This window comes from Myotis nattereri (genome assembly GCF_964212035.1).
Source record: "Myotis nattereri genome assembly, chromosome: X".
Classification (NCBI taxonomy): Eukaryota; Metazoa; Chordata; class Mammalia; order Chiroptera; family Vespertilionidae; genus Myotis; species Myotis nattereri.
This window is the reverse complement of record NC_138078.1, coordinates 136,792,698-136,813,960: the sequence shown is the minus strand read 5'-3', so window position 1 is coordinate 136,813,960 and position 21,263 is coordinate 136,792,698. Positions and strand designations below refer to the sequence as shown.

Genomic DNA, 21,263 nt, shown 5'->3' with positions numbered 1-21,263 from the left:
ACTTGTTTGTAAGATTTAGGGGACACCTAACCCCTCCCTTATATGACTATAGCTCCTACAGTATCATCCTGTGGGTGGGTGTGCCCTGCTTATGTTGGTGTCCCCACTACTAACACAGGATCTTCCAGAGGACATAGGCTCAGTGAATGTCTGGGGATTAAATGAACCACTGAGCAGGGGTCGTCTTTATGCAGATGAAATCCCTCCACTTTCTTGCCGGAACCAAGAATCCTTCGATAAGTTGTTTCATGCAAAGACAGACGAGAAGAGATTAAAATAAAAAATTAACAACCTTTTGCTATTATTTTTCTATTTATTAACTCCATTGCATGTACTGCCGAGTTCTTACACATTTCCAAGGAAATCCTTTTATAATGCCATGTTATCTATTTTGGGATCACAAACTAGGATGGAAAGTGTCCCAATTTTGGTTATACAATAGCAAATCTCTTACTCTTGAGCTGGACATGTAGAAATATATAATGTGATCAATGTCATTTACAAACTCACATGCTAAAAGTTTATGAAAGCTTCTATGAAAAGGGACATTCAAAAATTTCCTTAAAAATCGCAAAATAATAAATCACAAATTTCTCAATCATAATAGGAGCTCATACCTTTCCCTGGGCCTCACTATTAGTTTCTTCTCAAACATAGAGTTGAAAATTGGATGCACTTTCTGCCCAGCAAAAGAAGTTAATGCTCATGGGCCTGAAAAGTGCCTGGATTCAACTCTGGCTCAGGCTTAGTGTCATTACTCAGGCCCTTCAAGCAGGAATGAAAGGGAATAGGGATCCCTGTCATTAACCCCGAGCACAAACTGGAGGGTGTTCAACATGGTAGTCTCTGCATGTGCTCGGGGACCCCACAGGAACTCATAGCATGCAGGATCACTATTGGGCACCTGGCGGTACAGCAGGTACTGTTCCTGGACCCAAATTTTGGTGATGAGCTCCCTGGGCTCCCCATAGAGCCAATGCTCCTTCCCATCATACACCCCTAGAACATTCAGTGCTGCCCAGACTTTTTCCTCAGGGGCACAATCACCCTCTGAGGCGATCACCCACAGAACTGTGACCAGGAGGCCTGTGTTGGGATATCTGTGCCCATCGCTCACCATCCCATCATAGCTGAGCCCCAAGGCAGTGGCCAGGACATAGGTGTGAGTACTGGGGTCCATTTCTTTCACAACAATACCAAAGCCCCACTGGATGCATTCAGTGGCTGCACTGAAGAGCTCAGGAAAGTGGTCCTGGTGCTCTTTGATGACACTACTCAGCATTTCTGCCTTGGTGGTCGGCTCCTTTGCACGGTACTTAAGGAGTAGAAACTCCACCATTTCTACCATCTTCAAATGCAGTGCTTTGTGGAGCAAGGAATCGGCATCTTGATCAGGGCCTCCCTCAGTGTTTGGACCCTCCTCATCTTGGCTGCTGGAGCTCTCATCTTCAGCGTGTCTCCATGGAAAGGCTGCCATGGCATGGGGGGAGGCACCCTGAGGACTCTGGGGAGGACTTGGTGTCTCAGCAGCAGACACCTCCTCTAGGCTGTCTATAAACAGGACTGAGGGGGAGGAAGACCGAGAGGAGGAGAGAGACAGGGCCTCCTCCTCATCCTCCTCCTCCTCCTCCTCCTCCTCCTGCATAGCCCAGAACAGTTCCTCTACCAACATGTCAGGGATCTCCATTGGGTCCAGATGGTCTTCCTCAGGCTTCCACGGCTCACTCATATGATGACCAGGCATGATGACTCGTGCTCGAACAGTGACCGAGTGTGGGCAGAAGATGGGCGATTAGGACCCACGGGCCTGGGGGAAGGGGAGTATGAGAGGCATGAGCTGAGAAACACACCCTAGGCGGCTCTGACAAAGGTGACTTCCAGGTCTCCCCTTTAGGGGTGTCCATGGGCCTCACAGGGCTCACTCCTGATCAGCCTGCCCACTAGGAGCCTGAAGTAGGAAGTGACATGACTGCTCAGGGTGTAGAAGGCACAGCGCAGGGTTCTGTAGCTGACGGTGGGGTGTGGAGGTGTCAGGCAATGTGGGGTCCCCTCTGACAGTGGTGGCGAGCCCATGGGGACATATTCATGGTCGGAACCTCACCTTAATTCCTAGCACTTCCTGGCCTCCTGCTGCTCTGTGACCTGAGAATATGTAGCATAAACCAAGGCCTTCACCTCCTTCTATCCGGGGGCTCTGCTGGTGGGAAAAACGGAGCACCTCAGGATGCACATGGCAATCACAGTCCTGGAACCCCAAAGCTGACAGGAGGGGCAGCAGGACTCTGTGAGGTCCCCTCTGTTGTGGGTGGGAGGTTCCTCCTTGCACATATAGGATCCTCACCCTTCCCCTGCCAGGGCCAGGGCCCTCACTGCCGTCTGCTGGCCTGAGGTCAAACTCTCAGAACAAGACCACACACACCTGACACTTGAGTGAAGAAAATGAGGGGGTCCCTCTCCCAGAGGATCAAGAAGGGGTGACTGAAGATTTGGGTCCATCTACGCTGGGTTAAGGCTCTGATCACTTCTCACCATGACGCACTGCAGGGTTTCAGACACTCTCTCTGCTGACTGAGCGCAATCTACTTAGACTTAGGGTGCACCTCCCTGAGATACAGGAGTAGGGAAGTGAGCTGAGGTAATCCAGGCCCTATTCCGAGTTTCCCCATTGCTGACAGAGGAGGCAGGGTAAGTCTGGGTTCCCATGTGCTCTGCTCCCCCTCAGTGCTCACCTTGATTCTTGGCAGGAACTGGGACTCATCTCTCTGTTGACAAAATTTGGATCCTGGGGATGATACGACGTATGGTCTCACACCAAGGTCCTCACCTTGCTGATAGCTCTGAGACAAAAGTGAACAGGAGCTCCATCTGCCCCCACCCCTGTCCAGGTTATCACACAACTGACACCAGGGCATGGGCCCATCCATTCCGGGTAGAGTTCCCGTAGTCTGGCCTCAGGATACTTGCCTTTCTTCCTGGCCTGGACTGGATCTGAATCCAGCTGACTTGATTTCACCCTGAATAACTGTCCTCAGTGACATAAGCTCAGGACGAGCAGGCATGTGGAAAGGGAGAGCATGTCACACCCAGGTACCCCTGCCTGGGGAATATGGATGCTGAGGACAGGTCACTCCCTGATGCTGAGGGCTCTCTTCTTTTCTCAGGGAGCACATAGCTGCAGTTTCCCACAAGAAAGCATTCACAGCTTTATGACCCTTCCACAACCTCAGCTCATCTGTGCATGAACTGAAGCCATTCCCTCTGACCAAGGCCCTGTCCTTCCAGAGTGCCCTCAGACAAACGTGAGGAGGAACCACCTCTGCCGACCCATGCCAGGCCTTTCCCAGGCCTGACAACAGCACAGACTGGGTTCAGGGCACCCGTTGTCTGGAGTGTGGTATCCTCTTTCCTCCCTGTGCTACCTACGCTTACTCAGAGAGTGCCTGGGACCTTTCCCTTCTGCTGAACTGAGAGTGAATACTGCAGGCCATGCCCTCCATCTCTCTGAGACCTCCAAGGTGGATTTTAAGACACACCACATTGACTATCGTGCCGAGTGTGCCAGTTGTGCCTGCAGAGCCTAAGCCAGCCAGTCGCTGTGTTTACTGGGGTGGGAAGTACCATCATCCTGCCTCAAGACCCACACTTTAATTACCAGCATTGCCTGGCACACCTCCCACGTTGCGTGAACCCAGAACCTTGAAGACAATGCCCTCACCTCCCTTTGCCACTGCTAAGGTAGAAGTCTGGAAGCAACCCAAATCCCCAGCCCTACCATGAGGCTTGCAGGTGCTGCTGGCAGGAATAGGCACACTGCGGACACTTACGGCTCTAGCCAAGCCTCAGGCATACAGACATCCAGGTGTGCTAGGGGGCTTCCTGAGTCCTACCTCGGGTCCTCACCTGGTATCCTGGCAGAGCCCTGCAGCCCTCTTCTTTGCCTACCTGGAGCCTGACCCCTCAGAGCTCAGGGGGTGGAGTCCGCTTGTCTTCCTGCAGGATCCTCACCGTGACTCCTGGCTGGAGCTGGAACCTCCTGTCAACCTGAGAGGCCCAAGTCAGGAAGAGAGCAAGTGGTCATGGACCAGGGACTTCCAAGGGTTCACAGTAGGGGTAATGTGGGGCATCACTGTTGTGGTGTCCAGGGTCCCTCAGTCTTCCCTTTGCATGTTCACCTGGACTTGGGGCAAGACCCGGGTCCTCCCCTCTGCCAAATATGTCATTCCCCTGAATTCCAAGGGCTGACATCAGGTCTGGGCTTCTGCGGTTCCTCTCTGCATGGTCATCCACCATAGGGCCTCCCAACACTTTGAGCAGGGCAGACTTCTGTGGACTCCCCTCCAGTTAGGGTTCCTGGATTCCCCCAGTCCTCCCTGGGGGTCCTCACCTTGACTGTTCCCTCTGCCCACCTGAGACCCTGCTCCTTGCACCGAACCCCAGAGCCTGTCAGACCCGGATGCAATAGTCAGGAAAAGCACCTTGACTCTGGGCAGTGCTTCTGCATCCCTTCTGTGGACCTGAGTGAGGCCTCACATGATTTACCAAGTTTCCAGTCTCCCTCTCACCTGCATGCGGAAGTCAGGAGACACCTCACAGGGTCATCTGACATGGACTCCTCCATGGCTAATATCAGGGGAGGCCCTTTATGGGTTCCCCTAAATTGTGGGGTCCTGGTCCCCATCTTCTCTTCTTCAGCGGACTTGTGGCACTGCTCCTTACCCTGAAACCCAGTCTCTCACACCTGATGCAGAAGTCACCCCATCCTGTAGTACCCCGCCCACTCTGGTCCTCCCCGGACTGAGGATTCTGAGGTCCAGGGCCCCCAATCTCCCTCAGGGACCACAACTTGACAGCGGCAGGACCTGGGGGCCCCCTCTGCTGCCTGAAGCCCTGCTCCTTCTACCAAACCCCCCAGTGTCTCTCAGACCCAATGCAGAAATCACAAAGCACAATGTGTGAGATCACCCCTCCCCCACCCCAGGAGGCCTGCCCGATAGACACCCTTGTGGGGTCCAGGCCCCCCAGTCTCCCTCAGGTTCCCACACTGACGCCGGGCAGGTCCGGACCCCCTCTGCCGACCTGAGATGCTGCTCTGACACGGAGCCGCCCGAGGGTCTCAGAGCACGAGGACCCGGAAGTCAGTCCTGACCACTCGTGGTCATCCCGCGCCTTGGGGCTCCCGGGACTGACGGCTCTGGACCCAGAGTCACCATGTCCTCCCCACGGCCTCACCATGAGGCCTGCAGTTCCTAGGACCCTCCCTCTGTGAACCGCGAGGCCGGACCCCCACACGGAGGCCCTCACCCCCGAGACCCCAGGGGACGCCTGTGGGCATACCTCCCCAGGGCTCCCAACTCGGGCTGAACTAGCTCCCCGGGTACCTCCGTCTGGTCCTCACCCTGATCCCAGGCAGAGCTTGGGCCCCGCCGACCTGAGGAGGCTCCCCTCAGCGCCTGTACCGTCTACTGACCCGAAGCCGGCCTCCCAAAGATGGCGCTCAGCTCCCTCAGACTTCTCAGGCGGAAGTCCATGAGTCAGTGACATCACTTCCGGAAACCAATTGTGTGGTCACCCAGGACACTTGACAGGGGCGGAGTTCTGCTCCTTTGTGCCCCGCCCGCCCCTTCTGGTCCCTATCTGGGCTGAATGGCCTGGGCCACCACCCTGTGCTGACCTGGGTCTGTGCCCCGCAGGCCAAGTGCCCTGAGACAAACCTGTGGAGGAACTACCTCTGCCGACCCATGCCGAGCCTTACCCAGGACTGATAGCAGCACAGACTGGGTTCAAGGCACCCACTGTTTGGAGTGTGGTATCCTCCTTCCACACAACCCATGCACAGTGGGAGAGTGCCTGGGACCTTTCCCTTCTGCTGAGCTGAGAGTGAATACTGCAGGCCTTGCCCTCCATCTCTCTGAGACCTCCAAGGTGGACTTTAAGACACACCACGTTGACTATCGTGCCCAGTGTGCCAGTTGTGCCAGCAGACACTAAGCCAGCCGGTCCCTGTGTTTACTGGGGTGGGAAGTACCATCATCCTGCCTCAAGACCCACACTTTAATTACCAGTATTGCCTGGCACCCCTCCCACGTTGCCCTGAATCCAGAACCTTCAGGACAATTCCCTCGCCTCCCTTTTCCACTCCTAAGGTAGAAGTCTGGAAGCAACGCAAATCCACAGGCCTACCATGAGGCTTGCAGGTGCTGCTGGCAAGTACAGGCACACTGCGGACACTTATGGCCCTGGCCAAGCCTCAGGCATGCATACTTCAAGGTGTGCTAGGGGGCTTCCTCAGTCCTCAGACCACGAGAACCCGGAAGCCAGTCCTCACCACTCTTGGTCATCCCGCGCCTTCGGGCTCCCGGGACTGACTGCTCTGGCCCAGAGTCACCTTGTCCTCCCCACGCCCTCACCATGAGTCCTGCAGGTCCTGGGACCCTGCCCATGGGTAGGAGACCCAGCCAGAGAGAAAGGGAGGGAATGCAGAGGTGCTGGGCACAGGGACTGTCAGGACACTGGATTGGGAAGAGAGTGCACAGGTGGCAGCTTTAATGTCCTCAGAGCCTGGTCTTTGAGATTGGGTGTGTTTTCATAAACACGAGGACAGAATAGCTGATATCAGGTTCATGGACTTTAAAGACAGGAGGGGAAAGACAAGCAGAGTGGGGGTGCTCATGTCGAGTGTGGTAACGAGGCCCAGGCCCTATGATGATGATGTGTAGCCACCGGTTCTGACTATCCTCTTAATGGGCAGGTACTCACAGCCCTATGGAGACTGAGCTCCGCCAGGTACTAGGACCCGGCTGAATCCGCAGGCTGTGTTTCTGCTCCTGTGACTGCACAGCTCTGAGGAGGTATGACCCCCTTCCCCAGGTACAAGGAAGAGAGGCAAGAACAGCGGGTGAGGTAGTCAGGGCCCAAGATCATGGGCCATATTTTGATCCCTAGGTGTCACCTTCGCAACTGTAGAATGTGGTGGCAATGGCACTGCCCACCCAGTTATTTGAGTCTTGAATTCTAGGATCCGTGGATCATGCCCATCCCAGGGCCTGATAGGGGCATGCTGTGTGGGTTCTAGTGCCAATTGTTCCTGGTCCTGTTATTCCTGTCTCTAGGCTGCAGTGGGGACCAGGTGTGCCTGCTGAGAGCGGATAGTATTGGTGCAGCCAGGGAATGGAGGAGGGTGGCTCCCAAAGTGATCGAGTGTAGACACCTGGCTGGAGGATCTGAGCTCGCACAGGGGTATCCCAGGGCCCAGCTGAGGTTTGATTATAAGGATTTACAATCAGGAGCCTTGGAAGAGGGACCAGGGTGCATGGGGACTGTAGCACCTTGGGGTGAAAAGAGGAGGGAGCTGACAGTCTTGGAGGAGGGGGGAAGAAACAAAACCCAGGAGGGTCTTTGCTGGGAGAGGACTAGAACCCACTCACCCGGTGTGAAGCCAAAGCTCCCGTTCTCCCACATCTGTGCTCCCCTGGTCTCAGTGACCTTCTTTGTGGAACTGAACACACCCTGTCCTGAGTGCCTCTCCTTACCTGTCGCCACCTTCTTCCTTGAGCTCCCCAAAGACTCCATCTGATGGACGAGGCATCTGCATCACCAGCCCTTTCCATGGGGCCTGGCAGCTGAGTGCGTGGGGATAGGAAGAAGGAGCCAACACTCTCTGCTCTCCCACCATCCCTGTCAGTGGGGTTCCAGGGCCCCAGGGGACACTGGGGGAAGAGGTCAGCCCACAGACCATGAACACGGAGGGCTGATGCATGATGCTTATTGACATTCACACTTTTGGGTTTCCACAGCCCACGTGAGGCCCACGGACCTCTGGGGAGATGGAGTTCTCCTGCCTCTCCTGGCAGCCTTATGCAGGCTTGGTCTTAAATGGGGCCATGACTCTGGAGACTTGTTGGCGACCCTACGGAGCTGCCACAGGAACTGCACCATCGCCATCCACATTGCTCACAGGGACTGGGAAGAGCCCTCTGGCTGGAGCTGCTGCTGGAGAGGCTGGGCTGGAACCCCATGTAGATTCAGACTCTCCTCCCAAAGGGAGAAATATGGGAGAGGAGTGAGCGCTGGCAAGGCCTGACACCCTGAGAGCTGCTCACACTCCTCCAAGAATTCCCCCAAGGACCTTGCTCAGGAGTTTGGGGCTTGTTTTCTTTTGAAGCTGTGGAGATGGGGCTGTAGTTTGTGTAAGCAGCACACCTTCAAAGGGGCAACAAGGGGCCCAGGCTTGGGTTCCGTGGGCCGAGTTCCTATGATTTGGGTGAACCCTTCTGTCTATATTGAGTCTCAGTTCCTGTTGGTGATCTGAGAGGCAGGAACAGGTTCAAGTTTACATGTGGCGTTGTCTATGTGTTGTGTTTTTTTTGTTTGTTTGTTTGTTTAGTGTGAGTGTGTGTGTGTTTTTTACTGTTCTGAAAACCAGACTATGTTTTTATTTTTATTTATTTTTTATTTTTCCCTCCTCTCCATTACTTTTTTTTTAATTGCTTAAAGTATTACTCAGGGTATTACATATGTGTCCTTATTTTCCCCCCTCCCTTGACAGGCCCCTAGCCTCCCCTCTCCCCCAATGTCTTATGTCCATTGTTTATGCTTATATGCATGCATACAAGTCCTTTGCTTGATCTCTTACCCCCTCCTCCTGCCCCCCAACCCTCCCCGGCCTTCCTACTGCAGTTTGACAATCTGTTTGAGGCAGCTCTGCCTCTGTATCTATTATTGTTCAAAAGTTTATAATGGTCTCTATTATCCAGGAATGAGTGAGATCATGTGGTATTTTTCCTTCATTGGCTGGCTTATTTCACTTCGCATAATGCTCTCCAGTTCCATCCATGCCATTGCAAATGGTAAGAGTTCCTTCCTTTTTACAGCAGCATAGTATTCCATCGTGTAGATGTACCACCGTTTTCTAATCCATTCATCTACTGATGGGCACTTAGGCTGTTTCCAGATCTTAGCTATGGTGAATTGTGCTGCTATGAACATAGGGGTGCATCTATCCTTTCTGATTGGTGTTTCTGGTTTCTTGGGATATATACCTAGAAGTGGGATCACAGGGTCAGATGGGAGTTCCATTTTCAGTTTCTTGAGGAAACTCCATACTGTCTTCCATAGTGGCTGCACCAGTCTGCATTCCCACCAGCGGTGCACAAGTGTTCCTTTTTCTCCACATCCTCTCCAGCAGTTGTCATTTGTTGATTTGTTGATGATAGCCAGTCTGACAGGTGTGAGATGGTACCTCATTGTTGTTTTGATTTGCATCTCTCCGATGATTAGTGACTTTGAGCATGTTTTCATATGTCTCTTGGCTTTCTGAATGTCCTCTTTTGAAAGGTGTCTATTTAGGTCCTTTGCCCATTGTTTGATTGGATTGTTTAACTTTCTTTTGTTAGGTTGTATGAGTTCCATATAAATTTTGGAGATTAGGCCCTTATCAGATATGACATTGGCAAATATGTTTTCCCACACAGTGGGTTTTCTTGTTTTTTTGTTGATGGTTTCTTTTGCTGTGCAGAAGCTTTTTATTTGATGTAGTCCCATTTGTTCATTTTCTCTTTAGTTTCAAGTGCCCTAGGAGCTGTATCAGTGAAGAAATTGCTTCGGCATATGTCTGAGATTTTGTTGCCTTTGGATTCTTCTAGAATTTTTATGGTTTCCTGTCGTACATTTAAGTCCTTTATCCATTTTGAGTTTATTTTTGTGTATGGTGTAAGTTGGTGGTCTAGTTTCATTTTCTTGCATATATCCGTCCAATTTTCCCAACACCATTTATTGAAGAGACTATCTTGGCTCCATTGTATGTTCTTGCCTCCTTTGTCAAATATTAATTGAGCATATTGGTTCGGGGTGATTTCTGGGCTCTCTATTCTATTCCATTGATCTATATGCCTGTTCTTGTGCCAGTACCAGGCAGTTTTGAGAACAGTGGCTTTGTAATACAGCTTGATATCTGGTATTGAGATCCCACCAACTTGGTTCTTTTTCAGGATTGCTGCAGCTATTCGGGGTCTTTTTTTTTTATTCCAGATGAATATTTGGAGAGTTCGTTCTAGATCTGTGAAGTATGCCGTTGGTATTTTAATGGGAAGTGTGTTGAGTTTATAGGTTGCTTTGGGTAGTATGGACATTTTAGTGATGTTGATTCTTCCAATCCATGAACATGGTATGTTCTTCCATCTGTTTATGTCTTCCTCTAGCTCTTTTTTCAACGTCCTGTAGATTTCTGAGTAGAGATCTTTTACCTCTTTAGTTAAGTTTATTCCTAGGTAGCTTAATTTTTTTGGTGCGATGGTAAGTGGGATTGTTTTTATAATCTCTCTTTCTGAAAGTTCACTATTGGTGCATAGAAATGCTCAGATTTCTTGGGCTTAATTTTGTATGCTGCTACATTGCCAAATTCATGTATTAAGTCTAGTAGCTTTTTGATGGAGTCTCTAGGGTTTTGTATGTATAATATCATGTCGTCTGCAAGTAAGGACAGTTTTGCTTCCTCTTTTCCAATTTGGATGCCTTTTATTTCTTCTTCTTGCCTAATTGCAATGGCTAACACTTCCAGTACTATGTTGAACAATAGTGGTGAGAGGGGGCATCCCTGTCTTGTTCCTGTTCTTAGGAGAAATGGTGTTAGTTTTTGTCCATTGAGTATGATGTTGGCTGTGGGCCTGTCATATATGGCTTTTATTATGTTGAGGCATGCTCCTTCTACTCCCACCTTACTGAGAGTTTTTATCAAAAATGGGTGTTGAATTTTGTCAAATGCTTTTTCTGCATCAATTGATATGACCATGTGGTATTTTTCTTTCAATTTGTTTATGTGATGTATCACGTTTATTGATTTGCGGATATTGTACCATCCTTGCATCCCTGGGATAAATCCTACTTGGTCATGGTGTATGATCTTTCTGATGTACTGCTGGATCCGATTTGCTAAGATTTTGTTGAGGACTTTGGCATCTATGTTCATGAGGGATATTGGCCTGTAATTCTCTTTCATTGTGTTGTCTTTACCTGGTTTTGGTATTAGGGTGATGATGGCTTCATAGAATGAGCTTGGAAGTGTTCCTTCCTTTAGAATTTTTTGTAGTAGTCTGTGGAGGATAGGTTTTAGTTCTTCCTTGAATGTTTGGTAAAACTCCCCTGGGAAGCCGTCTGGTCCTGGGCTTTTGTTTGATGGAAGCTTTTTGATGACTGCTTCAATTTCTTCCCTAGTTATTGGCCTGTTGAGATTTTTAGATTCTTCCTGATTGAGTTTTGGAATGTTGTATTTTTCTAGGAATTTGTCCATTTCCTCCAGGTTGTCTAGTTTGTTGGAGTAGAGCTGTCCATAGTATTTTTTAACAATCATTTGTATTTCTGTGGGTTCTGTTGTGATTTCGCCTCTATCGTTTCTGATTTTGTTTATTTCGGTCCTCTCTCTTTGCTTCTTGGTGAGTCTGGCTAGAGGTTTGTCAATCTTGTTTATCTTTTCAAAGAACCAGCTCTTAGTTTCATTGATTTTCTGTATTATTTTTTTGGTCTCTATGTCATTTATTTCTGCTCTAATCTTTATTATGTCCTTCCTTCCACTCACTCTGGGTTTTTTTTGTTGCTCTCCTTCTAATTCTTTGAGTTGAAGAGTTAGATTTTTTACTACCATTTTTTCTTGTTTTTTTGAGATAGGCCTGTAGAGCTATAAACTTCCCTCTCAGGACGGCTTTCATTGTGTCCCATAGGTTTCGGATTGTTGTGTTTTCATTGTCATTAGTTTCCAGGATGTTTTTAATTTCTTCTTTGATCTCATTGGTAACCCAATCAATATTTAATAACATGCTATTCAGCTTCCAGATGTTTGAGTATTTTGGGTTGTTTTAATTGTAGTTTATTTCTAATATTATGCCATCGTGGTCTGAGAAGATGCTCTTCATGAGTTCAATCTTCTTGAATTTGGGGATACTCTGCTTGTGACCCAATATATGGTCTATTTTTGAATATGTCATATGAGCACTTGAGTAGAATGTATATTCCGTGGCTTTGGGGTGAAGTGTTCTGAAGATGCCTATTAAGTCCGTCTCATCTAGTGAGTCATTTAGAATTGCTGTTTCTTTGCTGATTGTTTGTCTAGAGAACTTATCCAGTGCTGTCAGTGGTGTATTAAAGTCCCCTACTATGATTGTATTGTTATCGATCTCTCCTTTGATATCTTCCAGGAATTTTTTTTATGAATTTGGGTGCTCCTGCATTGGGTGCATATATGTTTACCAGGGTTATATCTTCTTGTTGTATTGATCCCTTTAGTATTATGAAGTGGCCTTCCTTATCTCTTGTTATGGCCTTCACTTTGAGGTCTATTTTGTCCGATATAAGTATTGCTACCCCAGCTTTCTTTTCCTTTCCATTTGCCTGAAAGATATTTTTCCATCCTTTCACTTTCAGTCTGTGTGAGTCCCTTCTAATGAGGTGGGTCTCTTGTAGACAGCAGATGTATGGGTCATGTTTTTTAATCCATTCAGCCCCTGGATGTCTTTTGGTTGGAGCATTTAGTCCATTTACATTTAAAGTTATTATTGAAAGGTACTTGTTTGTAGCCGTTTCTTTTTTTTGTGTGGCTGTTTTCTTTCTGAGCTTTTTATTTCTTCTTTTTACACCAGTCCCTTTAGCATTCCTTGCACTGCTGGCTTCGTGGTGATAAACTCCCTTAGCCTTTTTTTGTCTGTGAAGCTTCTTATTTCCCCTTCAAGTTTGAATGATAGCCTTGCTGGATAGAGTATTCTTGGATTCAGTCCTTTGCTTTGCATCACTTTGTAAATTTCCATCCATTCTTTTCTGGCCTGATGTGTTTCTGTTGAGAAATCATTTGATAATCTAATGGGAGATGCCTTGTATGTAACTTTCTGTCTCTCTCTTGCAGCCTGTAACATTCTCTCTTTGTCCCGAACATTTGCCATGGTAATTATGATGTGTCTTGGTGTGGGTCTTTTCGGATTCACCTTGTGTGGGACTCTGTGGGCTTGTGTGACTTTTTTCTTCCCCACCTCAGGGAAGTTTTCTGATATTATTTCTTCGAATCGTTTTTCTAATCCTTGTTCATCTATCTGTTGTTCTGGCACCACTATTATTCGTATGTTGTTTCGTTTCATGTTGTCCCAAAGCTCCCTTAGGCTCTCCTCGTGTCTTTTAATTTTTTTTTCTCCAATTGCAGTACATTTTGGGTGTGTTTTGCTTCCTTGTCTTCTAATTCACAAATTCGGTCCTCCACTTCTCCTAGTCTACTGTTGATACTTTCAGTGGTGTTTTTTATTACAGCTATATCACTCTTCATTTCTTCTTGGGTCTTAAGTTGTTGATTTTTTAATCTGTTCCTACTAGCTTCTTCCATATGTTATTGAATTTTTTCATCTGTTTCTTCTTGCTTCTTGCATAGGTAGTTGAATTTTTCATCTGTTTCTTCTAGCTTCTTGCAGAATTAGGGGATAAGGAAGAAAGAAGAGAAAAAGATAAAAGAGATAAAAGAAAAGAAAAGAAAAGTAGGGAAGAAAAAAAGAGTGCAAAAATGAAATTTGTTAAAAAGAGGTGGATTGAAAAGAGAAAAAAAAGAGCGAAAAGAGAGAATGAAGTAGAAGATGGGAAGAGGCTATGTGTATGAGGAGAAAACTCCTATAGAACTGCCACTAATTCCAACAAATTCCAGCAACAGCTCCCTGGAGAGGAATGCAAACTAGAAACAACCAATAATATCAAGAGAGGCAAGGGAAAACAGAAGCACAAAAATAACCGGCGGGGGGCAGGGGGGGGCGGGGCGGAGGAGGGAGGGGATAAAACAGCAGAATAAAAGAAAAAGCAAAAGAAAAACAGCCTCACAACCAGTCCTAAAAAGCACACACACACACACAGACACAAAAAAACAAACAACAACAACAACAACAAAAGCCAATATACTAAAAAATCAAGCAAACAGCAACAAAACAATAGAAAGATAAAAGAAGAAAAAAAAATTTGGATAGTGAAGAAAGATAAGGGATATGTGTATAAGGATTTAGAGCAGTGGATTGGAAATAGGATATATAAGTAGGATGAAATTTTGACTGGACGTAAACAGAAGGAATAGGGAAAATCTAAAGCAGGAATAGGGTAAGAGAAACAGGACAACAAAAGGGGAAAAGTGAGGGAGAGGGTTTTAGCATAGAGGTAAAATTGAGGTAGGGAAAATTGATGTTAAAGGAATGATGAAAATAGAATAGAGAACACTAATACCCAAATAAAATAAAGAGAAAATAAAATGGCACTTTAAAAAATGGTAAAATGGTAGCAGTAATAATACTGGTTAAAAATAAAAATGTAGTAATTAAAAGGGTAAAATCAGGTGATGGAAAAAGAAGAACAAAAATTGGTTTCTTAGTTAAAAGGTGAAAAAAGAAAAAAGAAGAAAAAAAATTGCAGTAGTGAAGGTCCTTCGGTTCTTCTACTCGTCAGTCTGGCTCGCCTTAGTCCTGTCAGGTATTCAGGAGAGTGTTGAATTTCCCTGTGATACACTGTTCCTCTGTGTTGTAAACCACAGTCCTGATTTTAAAGCAGGCCGTATTTGTGTCCCAGACTGCCTTAACTTGTATTTAGCTAAGAGTCAGATTGTGGCTCAGCCTCTGGGTGGCAGTGTTTTTGGGTTGGCCTCTGAGGCTATAGGGCCTCTCTGTCCAGTAGCTTGGGTTTATCGTCTCTATTGCACTTAAAACTGGTGTGGGGAAGTCCACTGCCCAGAGCTGCTTCCTTAATAGTTACCCGCTCTGTGTTGTTGCTGGGATTGAAAATCCCTCTATAGGCCAGACCCTGTTAACTCCCAGGGACTGATCCGATTATTTAGTACTTGATCTCATTCAGGGTGGAATCTGGGTGTGGCTGTGCTCCTTGCCTTGGGGCTGGGGAGAGGAGTCTCACTCCCTGGAGAGAATGGCTGCCCCAGTCCTGGGCTCAGGGGTGTCTCAGCACTCAATTCGCTGCCACCTCTCCCGGCCCCCGACCCTCTCCTCAGTCTCTCCCCAGATTCCACTAGTCCGCACCTTCTCCCTCTCTTCAGCACAGGTGAGTGTCTGTATCCAAAATGTCTTATGAACTGGATTCAGTGAAAACAAACAAACAAACGCTGGCCGCGGAAATCAGGAAGGCTTAGTTTCTATAAGCTCTTCTCTGACCGGCACTGCATGGTCTGGTCAGCTCTTCAGGCTACCCAGATTAGGCTCAGTCCTCCGTGAACACAGAACCCAGATCTCAAATCCCCTGACGCCAGGAATCCCGTGGATCTCCTTTCCCCAGTCAGGGGCTGTGCCTGGCCCAAGGGTCACGGCTGTCTGCCATGTGGTCTCCCTCCGACGCTCTGGGCTCAGGGGTCTGGCAAACATTCCTGCCCAAGTTCCTAGGGTTTTTTTTTTTACCTTTCCAGGGGAGTTCTGCCCTTCCCGGCTGCAAACCCTCTCACCACTCTATGTGTTTGTATGATTGTTTATGTGTGTATACACACGTGTGTGTCTGTGTGTGTGTGTGTGTGTGTGTGTGTGTGTGTGTGTGTGTGACAGACCAGGGTCAGCTGCACAGCGCACAGAGAACATTGAGTAGCCTCCAGACTCAGGCTGTCTGCCTAACTTCACACACCTGCCCCACCCCCACTGCCCATGGCATCCTGGGCCCTTTCGCTCACCCTTCAGTGGTTGAGGTCCCACACTAGCTCCTTGCACCTGGTCAAGAGCTTGGGACCTGATTGCCTGTGGGTTCCCCATAGCAGCCAGGGCCTTTCTGAGCTGTACATGCTGCCCACAGTAGTTGGGCTGGCACCTGCCCATTAGTGGACCAGACTCTCTCCTCTTCATTTCCCTCTCTCCCACGGCCTCACCCAGAATTCCCTGAACAAAGTTTGACACATCAGAAGTGCTCAGTCAGAGGTTCCCAGCTCACTCCACGTCCCTTTGGTGAAATCAGCTTAGCCTCTAGTGCAGTGGTTCTCAACCTTGGCTGCACATTAGAATCACCTGGGCATCTTTTTCAAATCCTGATTTCTGGGCCTCATCCTCCAGAAATTCTGTTTCTTTGTTATGCGGTGGGGCTACAACATTAGTAACAAACAGAATTTCTGGAGGATGAGGCCCACAAATCAGGATTTTAAAAAGATGCCCAGGTGATTCTAATGTGCAGCCAAGGTTGAGAACGACTGCATGGGGGAAACTCTGAATCACTCTTTCCTCTCACAGGAATCCTTTGGTTTATGGAAGGAAAAAACGTCTCAATGTTTCTCTAGTGGTTCCCAGCGCTCCTTGACTTTGGGGAATCTTTTCAGGCCCAGTAAATGTAGCTCCTTTGGAGTTTGTGGAACTGGAAAAGCAGGCTGTACTGTCCAACCTGAAGCAGAAGTACCCAACTGCACTTTCAAACCCCAGGTGGTTACTGGAGCCCATACCCAGGAAAGGGGGAAAGGATATCTTCCTGGTAGGAATCCCACAGCACCTGTCCCCTAGGGGCAGGAGGACTCCACAGGAAGTTCACTGAGAATCCAGCAGAATCATGACCATCAACGGGCCATCATGCCGCAGATGTAGAACTGAATTGGCACCACCGTGGAGATCACTACCCACCATCTGCTGTTCAACTAAACAGATTGCTGTGCCCAGAAGTAGGCGACTGTCCTCGTGAGATGCCTCTCTGAGCTCATTGACTGTCTCAAGGACTCTGAGCTTTAGGGAAAAGGGAAAGCTGCTAGGAAAGATCTTGGTGCTATCACTCATTTTGGCCCTGCTTATTCCTGCAATGTACAAAGAGAAATGTTTTAGGAGAATGGGTTAGTGTTTAGGACTCCCTTATACAGTCTCCCCCTCTCTGTGTGGTCAAACTCCGAGAACACTTCAGGAGCACCCAGGTGTCATTGTGGGAGGTCTGGGAGCGGGCACTGAATGACTGCCATTGCCAGAGGGTGACCAGCAGGGATGAGCTCATTCACCTTGAGGGAGACACCAGACTTTGAAAGAAAACACCTGTCTGTCCTGGCCAGTGACTGGTCTGCTGTAAAAGTCTCCCTTGGCTCATGAGGGCCTGTATTACACATGTTGTATCACTACCTCGTGACACAAGAACAGATCTGAAGTACAGCTCTGATGGAAAAGTGATGGGTAGAGGTTTTGTTTTTTGTTTGTTTGTTTGTTTTTTTCTGTGTGAGCAATCTTTATTTGGGTCCCTACCAGCAGGGTTAGTAATGGTTGTTACTGGTGAGGATGATGGGCTTTCTCCCATACGTTGACTGGAATGGCCCATCTTCTGAGCCAGACTGCCTCTGTCATACACCGCTTAGCAGATGGAGTGGCCAGGTTCTAGGTGGACCTCTCTTCAAGGCCCCTGGAACTTGGGCTAGAGATACTCAGATGCTGATCAGAAACTTCCTGGCATCATAGGGGGGCCCGTGAGTAAAGACCCTCCTGTTTCAAGTTGCATGACTAATGTAAGGTGATTCCACCAAGGTCAGGAGCCAGGCACATCTGTCTCCTGTCCAGTAGGCAAGGCTCAGGGGACCAGATCTTCCTGGGCTTGCCTCAGGACTAACTAGCCAGTTCCTTGTCTGAGTATGTGAAAAGGAAAGAGGACAATGGGAACAAAAGCCTGTCCAGGCCAGGATTTCTAGTCTCCTCAGGCTCATCTGACGAGATGTGTGGCACGGAAACAGAAGAACACGGACTCACAAATATCATTGTGCTGTTTATTTTCATTCATGGAGTTTTGCCTTTCTTTATTAAAGCCTACATGGATTCGTGGGTACAAACTGGTGATTGTTTTCTGTCACCTGTGATCTTATAGGCCTGCATTGCCCTTGAACTGCTCACAGAGTGAACAGTTGCCATATACGGAGTCCTCCCCCTCCTAGTCTTTATCAGGTTCCTTGGACTGGGTCATGACTGAAAGGTCAGCCATTTCCAGGGTTCAACCCCAGCAGGTCCAGGGGTTCCCAACGGCATAGACGGAGTCGGCGAAGAAGGAAGGACACGGAGACAGTGTTCAGTTGATCAGCAGCCTAGCCAGGATCTCCAGCCAAGTTCTGGTCAGGATCTCCAGAGAGGTTCTGGTGTTTATTGTCTTGTTACATCAGTATTAATACCAGTTGATTTTAATCCTGTCAATTTCTATTACAAAGGTTAGGGCGTTTCTTATCTCCATTCCAGGGAGTAAAGATTATGTAGCTTAAGCATGATTGTTTGTTGTTAAAGTGATTAACTACCCGCCTGGCACTTAGTTAAGGAGTTTCATCCCCTCCCTAACTTCAGGGAAAAATCCCTACCTGGGGAAACAACCTTTCTCGGAGAGGTGACCCTGGTTAAAACACACAGCGCTAAGGGGAGCAAACATATTAAGAACAGTATGCTATATACGCCAGGTCCCTTGAAACATATGCTGTGCAGATGTTTCTTTCCTGCAGCGACTGTGTCAAGCAGCAAGGATGGACCGGCTTCCGGCAAATTCCCCCTTTTTTATTTTTTAAATGATAGTGCATGCAAATCAGTGGCCACCTCTCAGATTGGGCCGTTTAAAACTCGGGAGAAGACTGGCAAGCAATGACAGTGAGCATAACTATAAACATAGTGGATGGATTGCACAAGGAGCCCCATTCCTGTAGAAGGTTGCCGGCCTCTTCAGTCAAGGGATTACAGCTGTCCTCAAGTTGTGGGTTTGATTGTCTTTGTTGGTCTGGCTAGCGGGCGGCATCACTGGCGACAGGCTTCCCGAAGCGTCAGCAAGTTGAAGGGCTGCATCAATGGGTCCATCAGGGCCGTGGTTGATGGTGGTGTCGATGTCCGAGGAGGAGTAAGCTGTGCCCTCTGGATCCAGCTGATATGGAAAATGGAGGGTAGTAGAAAAAGAAGAGAAAGCAAAAGAACTACAAGGCATGGAAGTGTTTAGAAAAAAGAGGGAGAAGAAAGGGAAGAAGGCAGCATCCTGACACAGCCCTTTCCTGCAGCTTCCCCTTTCCCTGTGGTCCCAGGTAGAAATGGGAAACAAGTCCTGTTGCAGTGAGAGGGCAGCTGCTGTCAGCCAGTCTCTGTCTTTACCTGGGTCCCGATCTGAGCTGGGCATGGGAAGCAGGAAGCAGCCATGGGGACAGGAGACCTTCCTCAGAAGGGGCGAGTGTTCAAGCCCCTGCACCATTGGGGAGGGGGGTCTGTGCCCCACCTTTGTTGCACCCCAAGTTTTCTCCTACTGGCCCCCGACTGTGCCTGTCTTAGGTTGCCCCACCCTGTGGAGTCTTACCCGTCGTTGACTACCAGCCATCTCTGGGCCAAGTAGGGTGATGTGAGGTTCAATTTTGTCTCCTTGATAGCCTATGTCCCTCTGGCCTCCATGCCCAGCAACTGCCTTTGGATTCCCTCGCCTGCTGGCGGGGCTCTGGCATTGATCATAGGGAACTCAGGTTTCTTCTCTAGAGAGGGCCCAGCTTACGCCATTGGGCCAGAGACAGATCCATGGTACCAGCCACCACGAGGCTTCAACCTCAGCATGAACAGAGAGCTCAGGCAACAGCTATGGGCAATTGGATTGTAAGAAGAGGGTCCCTCTTGGCACAAGGGTAAGAGGCGCCAATATAGGACAAAGGAGAGTCCTGGAACAGGGCTTTCTCAGCCCAGGATGTCAGGCTCTTGGCACAAGACAACTCCATGTATGGGGCATATACCAAACACCCCTAGTCACGGCATAAAAGGGAGGTGCCCTTCCTGGAACAGTAGGGTAGGGAGATTCTAGAAAACGCTGTGTTCAGCAAAGAAGGAGAAAGGCCAAAGAACCAGCAAACAAGTAGTTAGATTTTTAAAAAAGGAAAAAGGAAAGGAGATGTGGGGCAAAGCTGGGACATGTGGAAAGACAAAACGGAGGCACATGTGATCCTCCCAATGGACAGATTGTTCCAGCTCAGGGCTGCACAGCTGCTGCAGACGGGCACTGGTCAGGCGTGCTATGATGAGGCAGAGATGGCGGGCGGTGAGAAATAAGGTCGGACTAGACGGTCTGGAATCCACACAGGTGAGTCTGCGTCCTGTGGAAATATACAAGCATATCCTCTCCCCTGGGTTAAAAGTACATCAGGTCCCTTCCAGGCTCCTGTAAGCAAGTCTCTCCATTTGATGAGGGCTTTAGGTTTAGTTAGATCAGGGTTCCAATGCCTGTGCATTGGGGAATTTCCCTCAGAATCTACATTTCGTATATTAATTACAAATAGAGTATGTTGTAGAACATGATGAGGAGAGGAATATTTAAACTCATTTTCTTGTAATATTTTGTAACAGGAGTAAATCAAACACCGCTGGGGCTATATAATAGAACTCCCATTTGAGATAAGATATCTCTTCCCCCTAATGTAAAGGAGATAGTTGTAATTACATAGGGACAGAATGTTTCTGAATGTTGATCTTCATCAGCGCAAGTTAAAATCTGAGAACTCTTTTTTACATTAGATGCCTTGCCTAGTCCTACTAGGGAAGTGGAGGTGGTGTGCGTGGGCCATGAAGAGGGCCAATCCTTCCCTGCTATGCAGGAAATATCTGCTCCTGTATCCAATAGACCTTCAATTGGTTTTCCCTGAATTTGTAAAAATTTTGTAGGTCTAGTAGCATGGATTTCTTGTATCCAAAATGCTGCATCACTAGATCCAAAGCCTCCGGCCCCTCTAGCTTTCTGAGTAACAGCTGTCCCTCTTTTATGTATTGGTAACAGGATTAATTGGGCAATTCTCTGGTTGGGCTGAATCTGTATAGTTGTGGTGGGTGGGGAAAGTAAAATCTGTATTTCGCCTGTGTAGTCTGCATCAACAACTCCTGGGATGACTAAGATCCCCTGTAACGAGGTGGAGCTCCGTCCTAATATTAAACCTACGGTTCCCTCAGGCAGCGGCCCAGACACTCCTGTAGGAATGGCTGCTACTGGCGAGTCTGGGGTTAGTATTGTGTGGGTGGTTGAGTGGAGGTCCAATCCTGCACTGCCTGGGGTTGCCCTGAAGAGGTCACTGACTGATTGAAATTTGCAAAGGGGTTGAGGGTTGATGCCCCTATTATTGCAGGGGCCTGGGGCTGGCCCCTTCTCAAGTTTCCCAATTGAGGTGATGGGATATAACCTCCTTGGGAGCTATTTGTAGAGTTGAAAGGCCGACCATTTTTATGGTATCTTGATCTACATTCCTTTGCCCAATGGAATCCTTTCTGACATCGGGGACAAACGGTTTTTGGAGGATTAATATTATTCCCTAATGTATTTCCAGGCTGTGGAGGAGCTTGCCA

At 48.3% G+C, this 21,263-nt stretch overlaps 1 protein-coding gene across 1 annotated transcript; it reads right to left on the bottom strand.

Moving 5' to 3' along the window:
- Positions 1 to 754: 754 nt before the first annotated feature.
- Positions 755 to 1,348, bottom strand: LOC308511846 (melanoma-associated antigen 10-like; the record flags this gene model as incomplete). The annotated part of the gene is made up of 1 exon (XM_081081692.1): positions 755 to 1,348. The coding sequence occupies one exon, from the start codon at positions 1,346 to 1,348 to the stop codon at positions 755 to 757; it is 594 nt and encodes a 197-aa protein (XP_080937818.1).
- Positions 1,349 to 21,263: the final 19,915 nt, after the last annotated feature.